This window comes from Rhinichthys klamathensis, unplaced genomic scaffold (assembly GCF_029890125.1).
Source record: "Rhinichthys klamathensis goyatoka isolate OS25496 unplaced genomic scaffold, OSU_Roscu_1.1 h1tg000372l_1, whole genome shotgun sequence".
Classification (NCBI taxonomy): domain Eukaryota; kingdom Metazoa; phylum Chordata; class Actinopteri; order Cypriniformes; family Leuciscidae; genus Rhinichthys; species Rhinichthys klamathensis.
In genome coordinates, this window is record NW_026606879.1 from 2039038 (window position 1) to 2051780 (window position 12743).

General features: G+C 39.7%; 2 protein-coding genes across 4 annotated transcripts in view; one reads left to right on the forward strand and one right to left on the reverse strand.

Annotated features, from left to right (window-relative positions):
- The window catches only part of igfbp2a (insulin-like growth factor binding protein 2a), a 48487-nt gene extending 38652 nt beyond the window's left edge, over positions 1-9835 (reverse strand). The window contains exon 1 of the mRNA XM_056233551.1: positions 9329-9835. Coding sequence (XP_056089526.1) covers positions 9329-9689 — 361 coding nt within the window. The 5' untranslated portion in view covers positions 9690-9835. The remainder of the gene's footprint in view (positions 1-9328) is intronic.
- Positions 9836-12285: 2450 nt separating this feature from the next.
- The window catches only part of stk11ip (serine/threonine kinase 11 interacting protein), a 55131-nt gene continuing 54673 nt past the window's right edge, over positions 12286-12743 (forward strand). For all 3 annotated transcript variants that reach the window (XM_056233545.1, XM_056233546.1, XM_056233547.1), the window contains exon 1: positions 12286-12414. The gene's annotated coding sequence lies outside the window, so the exon portion shown is untranslated. The remainder of the gene's footprint in view (positions 12415-12743) is intronic.

The following is a 12743-nucleotide window of genomic DNA, read 5'->3' on the forward strand; positions in this document are numbered from 1 at the left end:
AAACGTGTTTTTATAAAAGATAATTTGTTTACCATTTGCTAAAGGGCTACTTTTTAAGTATACTTAAATATTGTTTACAGATCTTGCTGTTTGGAGCTATGTATTTGCATGGCATGCCATTTTTGCTGTATCACTATCATCCATTTATATACACCAGTGATTCTTAAACTTCTAAATACCCCCTAGACACCAACTAAAGAACTTAGTCAGGGTAGATTGCATTTTACATGGGTGAAAGTATGAGGGATATTACACAGATTTACAGTCTTTATGGCACTGTTACATATAATTTTCAAAACTCAACTGTTTTATGGAACTTGTATCAACTGAATGTTCTTTTAATCATCTAAATAATTGCCATGTTGTTAAACAACAATACAATCCATTAAACACACTGTACTTCTGTCCATCACAGCCTCTTGACTGGCCTTTGCAGGCATATGGAGAAGCCTATTAATAGTAGCACAAGCAATAGTAAACAAGCACACATTCACCACAATCAAAACATTTAAAAGCTTTGCAACTGAATTCAAACTAATTATTTTGCAAATGATTCCAAAGTTTGCAATCAAATTCAATCACACGAATAAATAATATTTTAGGAATTTGGCCAGCGTAGTCTAAAACATTATCTTGTGTATTTAGAAGCATTTCGAACTGTCCAGTCGGGCTTCATTATCAATATCATGATCGAAAGTGCAAAATCCATGGTTTCAAAACAGTCACCAGAGTCAAAAGCAGACTGCTCTTTAACGTCACCATGAAATCAAAATGGACAATTCTTTTTTATGGAATATTGCACATAATTATTGTTTTTAAAAATGAATGTGCCCTCGTAATCTTTAATCACAATAACTTCCCTAAGCCACTCCTCCTTCTCTTCTCTAATGACGTGTTATCCGGTGCGAGGGCGGGTCACTCACAAGAGATCACGGCAATAGCAAACCACAACGATCCAATGAACCTATCAATTCTCAATGGACAAAATCATGTCCCGACATTTGTTCGTGCTCGGAAAGCCATTTGAATATACGTCACAATAGGGAAGAAAAGACAATTGCCACTTCCATTTCATACCAGCTTTAAGAGCATTAAGGGCAACCAATGGGCAACTTAAAAAGAAATCAGGTATTAGAAATATAAACACACACCTGAAGGCACTTTCATACAACTGGTTGTGAACTTACCACAGTTTGAAAACCACGGATCTCTATTATTTCACTAGATTGAAATGAAATGCACTGTGGACCTTACATCTAAGAAACAAAAGTGCTGGAGCCCACATCCCACCCTTTACTCAGATATACATCCATCCGTCCACCCAGGGCTTGACATTAACACCCGCCAACCCGCCAAATGTGGGTGGATTTCAGCAGTGGCGTGTAACACAGTCACATCCACTAGCCACTCTGGCAGGTTGAATTTTATATTAAATAAATATATTTCAGAGGGAAGCATGCCTCTTTTTTTACATGCATGCAGGTTATGTGTTTCTTCCAGTGTTTCAGAGTGGCTCCGTTCACAGTATGCTGCTCCACAACTATGTCTCTTTATGTGCTGTTTGTTTGGGTTTCCAATAACGTGCATATGGGAACGCATATAAAGTCTGATGCGCTTTGTGTTTAATAGCGAAGTGTTGCACTGTTATTATCTTAGCAGCTTGGTTAACAAACTACATCTCTGCATATGCTGTGAGTTTGGGTTGCTAATAAGGTTAATCTGGGAACGCCGTGTAATTTCACCAGATTTGTAACATAAATTATATATAAACCTACACCAAAACAGGAGAATACATCAATATGTTTCTAAATATGCGAAATTGTTGTTCATCGTGATTTCAAAATAAAAATGTAAACCCTCGCTCTGTGTTTTGATGTCCACATTTTCTTGTTCAAGCTGTAGGATTTCTATGGTAAATAAGTGGCCAAATATTAAAGATTAAGTGGACATTTGGATGAAATGTTTGGCCAATATTAAACAAGGATTTGATCAGGCTGTAAAGTGTAACAACAACAATCACCAGGCCATGGTGCCTCAGCACGCATTTGTTATAATACATAACACATAAATTTATGTTTATAATGTATATGACATTATGTATTTTAAAAGGGTTGTTCAATAAAAAAACAAATAATTACTTAAAGCTGCAGTCCGTAGCTTTTCCTCTTTGTCGCCATCTCTCTGTTCGAAATCTGTAACTGCAGTGATTCGCGGAATTATCATCTTTACGTGGGTTGTAAATCGGCATGAAACAGCGCGGATGAACACAGTGTTTTGAGGCGAGTGGTGCTGTCAGTCACCGCGCTGTGTGGATACTGTCATACAGAATCACAGATTCACTTTTTGAAAGTTTGACCAACATAAGAATTTTCATAAGAAAATGTCTTCTGAACAAGTAAGTAACATCCATTTTTGTTCTGACCAACTAAGGGGGAAAAAGCATTCGACATGATAAGCTTCGTTAGATTTAATCAACGCGATTTACAGCAACCGTGCAAATTATAGCCTACTTTGTTCTCAAATTGTTCATGTTAACAACATCACATCAGCATTGCGTGACTAATGTTAAATTTAATGTGTTTTATGATTACCTGTGTAGTTCAGAATTCATATTCTCCATAATAGCAAAACGAGAAAGGCACAACAAAGGAAACTCCATAACTGTGTGAATTAAGAAAACGTACTGTTACACGATTGAACTATTGAAATGTCTTAACTTACTTGTTCAGCAGAAAAAAGCCGTCTCTTCTTCCGTTTTGAACCCCTTCAAAACACGGAGTTCACGCACTTTTCAAAAGCCCCGCCGATGTTTAAATCCTTGTGTTCGCATGAGACGGTTTCTTTCTCTTTCTCTAGCCACCTTAAATCCGAAGTACGAAGTCTTTTGGGTTTTATAACTGCTGAATCTCCAGTTGACACTGATGATTGTTGTTTGGATCTTTCTGGATGCCATAAGTTTAATTATGTAAAGTGCTGCGAGAAAAGCCTATACATCTAAACATCTCGTCACGCGCAGTATAGCCGGCTAGCCGAAACTCTTTCTTTATGTGTACGGGTGTGACGTAATGACGCAAAGACATGCTCGAATTTCCCGCGGAAACCCACCAGTACCACTGGAATTAAAATCATTATTACAAGCTAACCGTTTTGAATCTAGCTATGGCAAGCAGATAGTTTTGACCACTGGCAGAATAAGTTTTTTTTAATATAATTATTTTGGATTATTTTTAACTTAAAAAAGCTACGGACTGCAGCTCTAATTTTGATATTTTATTTGAACCCATTATTATTGCCTCATTGTTATTATAGCTTATAGCCTCCCATAATACCTGATGTACTCATTACATCATAAGAAGAATGGCATCTACGCTAAAATAAGTCTCTGTGTTTTCAGAGGTTTTCCGTACTCAGCCGATCCGGGCCGTATCCATCAGATGGAGGACCTGCGCTTAGACACGACCACAATGCAGCCCTGAAGTGTCAGCAGAGACCTCTGTACAGATGAAAACGTTATCAAAATGATTCCCGTTCACACGCATCCACGGAAACTATACTAAAAATACTATATTATGCATGCCAGACAAGTAATTGGCGATGCCACTTTGTGAAAGGAAAGACTACGTGCCCGCGCACATACGCATTCAAACGCGCATGCCTATAGACTAAACACTTAAAGCTGCAGTCCGTAGCTTTTTTTGGGTAAAAAATGATCCAAAATACATATTTGAGAAAATACATAACCAGCCAGTGTTCAAAACTATCTGATTCAAAGCGGTAAGCTTGTAATTATGTTTTTAATTTCAGTGGTACTGGTGGATTTCCGCGGGAGATTCTAGCATGTCTTTGCGTCATTACGTCACATCTGTACACATATAAAGAAGGAGTCTCGGCTAGTATAAGCTATATTGCGTGTGAGGATGTTGGAGGAGGAGATTTATGGCCTTCTCACAGCACTTGATATAATTAAACTTATCAATTTGATGGCGGATCCAGAAAGGTTTAAACGACAATCACCAGTGACAACAGATTCACCCGCCGTAAAATGCAAAAGACTTTGTTCGGACTTCGGAGTGGCTACAGAAAAAAAGAGACTGCAACCGGACCCATGCGAAAACTAAGGATACATATCGGAAGGACATTACATGTAGTCACGCAATGCTTGCTTATGTTGTTAACATTAACAATTTGAGAACAAAGTATAATTTGCACGGTTTTGCGTGATATGATAACTTATAAGCGATTGTTAGATTTAATCAGCGCGATTTACTGCAATGTCAGAACCAGAACAAAGGTGGATGTTTCTTACTAGTTCAGATGACATTTCCCTGTGAAACTTCTTATGTTGGTCATACTTCCAAAAATAATAATCTGTGATTCTGAATGCCAGTATCCACACCAGCGCGGTGACTGACAGCCTCACAGTCTCCTCAAACACTGTGTTCATCCGCGCTGTGCCGTGTCGAGGGTGTTGAACTACAACTCACGTAAACTTGATAATTCCGCGAATGACTGCAATTGCAGATTTCGAACAGAGATGGCGACAAAGAGGAAAAACGCCGGACTGCAGCTTTAATACGCATGTGCATGCCGTCACCATTTTCTCAGTTTCACGGTTTTGAAGTTTACACAGAGATGATAACGGTCTCAACGGTAGCTTTTAAAACCCGTTTTCAAAAACTTGCACTTTGAAACCTACTTCAAAGTCTGTGTTCTCAGGACACCAAAACGCCATTGTAGTGTAAATGAACAGCCAGAACGCATTAAAAGCTAATAACTAATGATTTTTACAACAGAAATTAATCAATTAAACTTTCTTAAGCTAGACAATGACTTTCTTCTAGAGCTGCTGTACAGCCAAAACAATTTCCGATTATCATATCACTGTAAAACTGCTTTGAAACAATCTGTATTGTAAAAAGCGCTATATAAATGAAGGTGACTTGACTATAGTACATGTATTTAAGTAATTTTAAAGGCTATTGTTCATTAATCATTATGCCTATTTTTATTATCGCAAAAAAATATTATTGATTACACGATTAATCGTCGAGATATTTGTCTGATTACTCGATTACCAAAGTAATAGTTATTGACAGCCCTATATTAATTAAAACATTTTACATTTCACCATGTTGTGACTTTCAGTTGAATAAATGAATATTATTTCCAGTTATATATTTCATCGTTGAAGATTTATTTCAAATAGTGTTAAAAGAGCGTTGCGTCTCGTGAGCTAAGTGAATCGGCACCCCCAATAAAACAATTTCCTAAGAACAAAATTGTGGCCAGTGAAAATGCTGAGTGACTAGCAACTTATGAAAACCACTAGCTGCTGGTGAGCAAAAATGTTAATGGCAATTCCTGCATTCACCACTAAGTGGTGCTATAATAATTAAATTTACGTTTTTGCTATAAACTCCAGAATCAAAATTGCTTTTCTTTCATCTTCCAATGTTATATTATATTTGCCATTCTGAATTTTCTAGAACATCTAGCTAACTAGGCCTAGGCTACTGATATTAGTCGAAATTTGAAACGTATCCTATCATCTCGCCAAAAGTTAACAGAAGAATTCTGATTCGTCAAATCGATTCACAAACCTCCTGTGTGGACACAAAGTCAAAACGTTACACTCACTCGAGCACGCCTGAATGTCATCATTCTGGATATTTATCTACGTATTTAGGCTAGAGACGTGCATTACTGAATAAGCGGTGCAGTAGCCTACCCTAATGCCGAGTTCAGACTGCACGATTTTCAAAATAATCGGGTCACTGTTGTTTTCACATTGCATGACTATCTGGGGTAACATTCAGTTGCTGCTGTGTTCACACTGCACGATGGATCGGCGACTGGAGGTTTCACACTGCATGACTTTACAAAAGAAAGAATCGCCGACAACTTCTGCCTGGTCCGCAAACTACGTTTCACAACCAAACAAACGTGAGAAGTGATAAGGAAATAACGGAAGATCACGCGTGCGTGAGACCGGAGTTCTCGCGCGACACGGAATTTGTTATTAAAAATGATAGCCTACTAGAAGATTGCGATCCAAATTGTCTGTGCACTGATTAGCGAAAAAAAAAAAAAAAATAAAAAAAAATAAACAGTTTATGCAGGAAATGGTTGGGAAGACGAGGGGAGCAAGGACTGTGTTTTGCAAAGAGAGTTGGGGGTAAATAAATAATTTTGCAAATGACGTCCTGCTGTTGCTGCTGGTCTCGCAAATGTTTGTGCTTTGTTTCTGTTTGATATAATTGTAGATATAGGCCTATTCTATTAAAATACTGATATTCTGGTCTATAACTCCTCCCCGAACAGCCTGCTGTCCTGTATCTTGCTCTCTCGTTGGCTGTCGGTCATCGCCGATGTAGTTTTCAGTCAGAACACATTCACACAGCAGGATTGTGAATCGCCGACAGGTCCAGATATTTAGCATGCCAAATATCTCACGGGCGTCGGCGACTCGTCGGCGATTCTCTCAGACCGCGTCTTTGCTCATTCACACTGCGTGATTGTCACTCGCGTGAACGAGCACCGATTTGCCTGTGATTTCGGGCATTTGTCGGCGATTTCTCAAAACCTGTCGGCGAGCCAAAATCGGGGCTAAAATCGTGCAGTCTGAACTCGGCATTATGCCGAGTTCAGACTGCACGATTTTCAAAATAATCGGGTCACAGTTGTTTTCACACTGCATGACTATCTGGGGTAACATTCAGTTGCTGCTGTGTTCACACTGCACGATGGATCGGCGACAGGAGGTTTCACACTGCATGACTTTACAAAAGAAAGAATCGCCGACAACTTCTGCCTGGTCCGCAAACTACGTTTCACAACCAAACAAACGCGAGAAGTGATAGGAAATAACGGAAGATCACGCGTGCGTGAGACCGGAGTTCTCTCGCGACACTGAATTTGTGATTAAAAATGATAGCCTACAAATTGTCTGTGCACTGATTTGTAGCGAAAATGAAAAAATAATAATGAACAGTTTATGCAGGAAATGGTTGAGAAGACGAGGGGAGCAAGGACTGTGTTTTGCAAAGAGAGTTGGGGGTAAATAAATAATTTTGCAAATGTCCTGCTGTTGCTGCTGGTCATGCAAATGTTTGTGCTTTGTTTCTGTTTGATATAATTGTAAATATAGGCCTATCTATTAAAATACTGATATTCTGGTCTATAACTCCTCCTCCTCCCTGTATCTGGCTCTCTCATTGGCTGTCGGTCATCGCCGATATAGTTTTCAGTCAGAACACATTCACACAGCAGGATTGTGAATCGCCGACAGGTCCAGATATTTAGCATGCCAAATATCTCACGGGCGTCGGCGACTCGTCGGCGATTCTCTCAGATCGCGTCTTTGCTCATTCACACTGCGTGATTGTCACTCGCGTGAACGAGCACCGATTTGCCTGTGATTTCGGGCATTTGTCGGCGATTTCTCAAAACCTGTCGGCGAGCCAAAATCGGGGCTAAAATCGTGCAGTCTGAACTCGGCATAAGGGAGACATACACAATATGCAGAGCAGTGGGTCCCTAGGACTGGAGTTGGGAACCACTGACTAATGCCGAGTTCAGACTGCACGATTTTAGCCCCGATTTTGGCTCGCCGACAGGTTTTGAGAAATCGCCGACAAATGCCCGAAATCACAGGCAAATCGGTGCTCGTTCACGCGAGTGACAATCACGCAGTGTGAATGAGCAAAGACGCGATCTGAGAGAATCGCCGACGAGTCGCCGACGCCCGTGAGATATTTGGCATGCTAAATATCTGGACCTGTCGGCGATTCACAATCCTGCTGTGTGAATGTGTTCTGACTGAAAACTACATCGGCGATGACCGACAGCCAATGAGAGAGCAAGATACAGGGAGGAGGAGGAGTTATAGACCAGAATATCAGTATTTTAATAGATAGGCCTACATTTACAATTATATCAAACAGAAACAAAGCACAAACATTTGCATGACCAGCAGCAACAGCAGGACATTTGCAAAATTATTTATTTACCCCCAACTCTCTTTGCAAAACACAGTCCTTGCTCCCCTCGTCTTCCCAACCATTTCCTGCATAAACTGTTTATTATTTGTTTTTCATTTTCGCTACAAATCAGTGCACAGACAATTTGTAGGCTATCGTTTTTAATAACAAATTCAGTGTCGCGCGAGAACTCCTGTCTCACGCACGCGTGATCTTCCGTTATTTCCCATCACTTCTCTCGTTTGTTTGGTTGTGAAACGTAGTTTGCGGACCAGGCAGAAGTTGTCGGCGATTCTTTCTTTTGTAAAGTCATGCAGTGTGAAACCTCCTGTCGCCGATCCATCGTGCACTGTGAACACAGCAGCAACTGAACGTTACCCCAGTGTGAAAACAACTGTGACCCGATTATTTTGAAAATCGTGCAGTCTGAACTCGGCATTATTTAACACACCTGATTCAGATCCTCAGCTCGTTAGGATAGACTCTGAACTGAGTGTGTCAGATAAGAGAGATATACAAAATGTGCAGAGCAGCGGGTCCCGAGGACTGGAGTTGAGAACCACTGCCCTAAGTGTTCAAATATTAGGACAACGCATTTTTTTTAAACAATTTTTGGTGTGCCACCCCACCTTACTATTTTTACTGGATTCATCTGGCCATCCATTAAAAATATCCTCAAGGACATTTCTGCGTCGAGACCCGTCCTCCTGCTGTGCTTGTTCAGACCCATCTTCTCTCTCTCTCTCTTTCACACACACGCGCAAAAACACACAATGATATAAATTTACTGCAGGAAGGGTCAAAGCGCAAAATCCGTCTTTCTATCACTGTTGCATTCCATACTCCCCAGTTCTCCAGAAACTCCCCTTTCTTTCTTTCTTTTAGAGAGAAACACTTGCACTGTTGCAACAGGTGCTTATTTAACAGGATGTTAAAATGTGTAGTGTTTGAGTTCGAAACAATTAATTAATGCCACGGTAGCCTACTTACAGCAAAAACAAACAAACAAACAAACAAATAAAACTGCTTGTTTCTGTCACTGTAGCCTATCAGGGCATATAGCCTACGTCATAGTAGTTTAGTAAAGATTTGCATTTTTTTCACAAATCTGTAGGTTTTCATCAATTATAAAATTGTTCACGAGAAAATAAAAATAAATAAGCCCAAAGTCTAATATTAATGGGACACTTTATAAGCCCAAGATTGTTCCAAGAAATCAGCTGATATGCCTATTTATTAAGGCATATTAATAAAAAAAAAAAAAAGACGCAAATTATGAAAATCCCATATTCCTAACGTTGTCATAGGTAACTGCAGCATTATAATTGTGCACCCATTAAATCACTTACCGCTGACTTCCCGAGGCTCTGCGCTTCCTGTGGGCTCAGTGTCTACTTTACGTCCACATCTCCCGAGCCCTTGAACCAGCTGCTCCAGGGGCAACTCCAAATCCGGCTTGGGATAACACCGCAGACCACTGGAACATCTCGGTGTGTAAACGCCGCACAGCTCGCCCTCTTGCCGGGCACACACCGGACAGCAGCCGCAGCCCGGCTCTCGCACAATCTCCGCGCACGGCTCTGTGATCATCGGGCAAGCCGCCTGGCGCTCTGCGGTGCAGCTCGGACAACGGAACACCATTTCTGATCCAGCGGCGCCGTGAAAAGTCACCAGTGCCAGGAGCAAGATGCAATTCACGTAAAACAACATCGTGTCCACGATGTAGAAACCCTGCAAATCGGAGGACTAAACTTGTGCAGGTAAGAAGTGCACGCGGACAGGTGAAGGCTAACTGGGGCTGCTGCGCGGGCTCCTATCAGTGTTCACATGCCGCTGACATCATAGGAGATGACAGGCGGGCTGCAGCTTTGTCAAACAAATCCTCAAAAGGACTACAGAGCCTTAATTAGGTCTGTATTGTGTTAGGCCTAGGTCCTGCATGCCTCAGTTTTAAAACAGATATTTTATAATACATATTTTTTTATCGTAACGTTTTGATGCATGTTGTTTAGACTTTCATAGCACTTTTATTTAACCTTAAATTGCAGCTGGAACAAGAAAGGATGCTTAGCTCCAACAGACGTTAAGAGAATTCCTGAGCTAAGCTAAACCAGCAGGGTCTTGATATATTAAACGGCTTAATTAAATGAAATTCTTGGTGAAAATTACCCTCAAGTGGAATTCAAGTTATTAAAGTTCTTTATTTTCAACTGGGGGAGCCTATCCTCCTCCAACAAGGCAAACACAGCAAATGTGTGAAATATTATCTCCACTATAAAAAAAAATCACAACATTTTTCCCTTTTGTCAAATCAACTTAGATTAGATAAATTGTGTGGTTCAGAACTATCTGTTGATTAAACCAAACTCCTTCATCTTCAACCCATTTTTTATTTTTTTTATTTCAATGAACTTCAAATTAAGGCAAGGTTACTGACTTTTTTAAGTCAAACTAAAAAATATTTTTTTACAGTTACATAATATGTGCAATACTGGACATGTGTATCGTATAGGACTACATTATGTATGATGAAATGATTAAATTTTAATGATTAATAATAAAACATTTTTTAGTCCTTTCTAAAACAACTAAAGTGGAGAGAGGCAGTGGTCAGTGAAGTGTCTCTCACTGTTCAGTCTGGGCTGTATAGTTTGCAGTAAGTATGGCGCAGCTAGCAACACAGTTATTGGGAATAAACAAATAAGTAAACTCATCTGTGTCGTTGTAGTCATGTCTACAGTCTCTGCACATATTAAAATCCATTGGCATTATCAGTGCTGTACCTTCTTGTACTTATAGGACTAGCCTACAAGCTGAATGTTGTTGCAATCTCTCAGTTGCATGCCTATTGATTACAGGGGCCAGGAGTCGAGGTATCATGCTTACCAACCAAACAACCATTAACTCGTCCAGAGCAAAGCCCACACTCTGTTCCCCTCTGAGACTAATCGTTGTTTATTTAAGGGTACAGAAATAGCTGCGCATGTGAGACCTATGGCTACAGTGGTTGTTGAAGATTTGGGATTCTTTTTCTTTTTGGGTGCCCTCTTATTTCATGGCATTTTATGTATTTGTGGCTGCCAGGCTTCCTTTTCGCCTTGGAGATTTTGATGGAGAAAGGTGACTTTTGATATGCCAGGTCTTGTGGGCGTCGTGATGAAGCAGGAGTGTTTAGAACCTTGTGTGTCATAAAAAAAGGAACTAGCTGGAGACTGGACCCACAGGCTCATAACCAGTGTCTGTGTACTAAGAGTTTGTGCAGCGTCTGGGTTTCTGTAGGATTTTGAGGGCTATAAGCCACAGTATCTCTAGTTGGTTAAGTGCAGTTCTCCATCAGGACATTTCTGAGTAAACAAGAGAGACAATTACACTAACGCCCTGAGGAACCTCTATACTGCATACTCCACTGTAGCAAATGAGAACCTTTAACTAAGATACAAGCACATAGAATCAGTATATTTAATCAGGTTCAGTGCAGAAACATCTATATTATTTTAATCTGTTTTAAATTTAAATATTGTGTATTGAAAACATTTTGAGAAACTTTTTTGTAGACTCTGGGGCTGAAATCGAAAAGGTCAGATATATGTGACTGCATTATGAGACTATTCAAATCTATTTTAAATTGCATATTGGATTCTGTAACACTAATGCGTACTTTGGAATATTGTTAGTGTTTGATTTCCAAGAAAAACAGAATGGTTGTTTAGTCAATGTGGACACACATATTTGCACATTAGCTACATGTCTACCATAAAAACAACAGTTACACAATCAGGTTGGTAGCTGTTTTTGCACTTTAAGCCATTGTAAAGATAGACATGTAAAGATAGTGCTTTCAATGAGATAAGAGCTCTAAACTAGTTTAGACTGTGACATCCAGCAGCGAGGGTGAACAATTGGACTACTTGCACTGAGCTTCGTGACACACTTCCGTTTTGAAACAGTAGGCCTACAACTATTTTATTTCCGGTTATGTATATTTTCAAAGTGTTTTAGTCTTCTACTTGACTAAACGCCACTTAAAATGAGTGTCGGCAATGAAGGTTTAAAAATCTGGACATTTTTAGAGACAGGATTCTGATGATAACTGTGAACAGAAACAGGATACAACAACTAATTTCTCTCACATTTTTAAGTCTTAAGGCACAATTGGTTTAACATTTCCGAGCAAATAAAAAGCTTACCTTCAAAATACAAGTTCTTGCTGTTTGTATTATAATGCATGTGAAAATAAACGCAGGAGGGCGCGCTTAGTTAAATATCCACTTGTTTGGTTACTTCGGGCCGCCGTACCTTTAGATCATATGACTGCTACCATCAGGATGTCAACAAACGTGAAAGGGAATTAAACTGAACTGAATATAATGACGGTTCAAAAACGGATATAACGTTATTTTCGTGGCTACGGCTCACGTGTTTGTTGAAATATAAGGTATGCTTTAGCGCATTTTATGAGAACAGAATGATATTACCTTAACATTATCGTTGGGGCACCAGGAAGAGCTGCCAGTTTTGTTTTCCGTTCACAAGGTTATAACGTAAGAGTCAGTGTTGAAGTTTAGTAAGTTAGCTATATTGTGATTGAAAATTTGCTAGGCTACATCTTAAAATATATAGTTAATGTCTAGACACCTGATTTTTTATACTCTGTTTAATAATATTAATAATATTTTGAATTGCTTTCTGACAGTTTATATATGACACTTATTGGCTGCATGTGTTAACGTTAGTTCACTGGTGTGACTGTGAGGAATTTTTGGT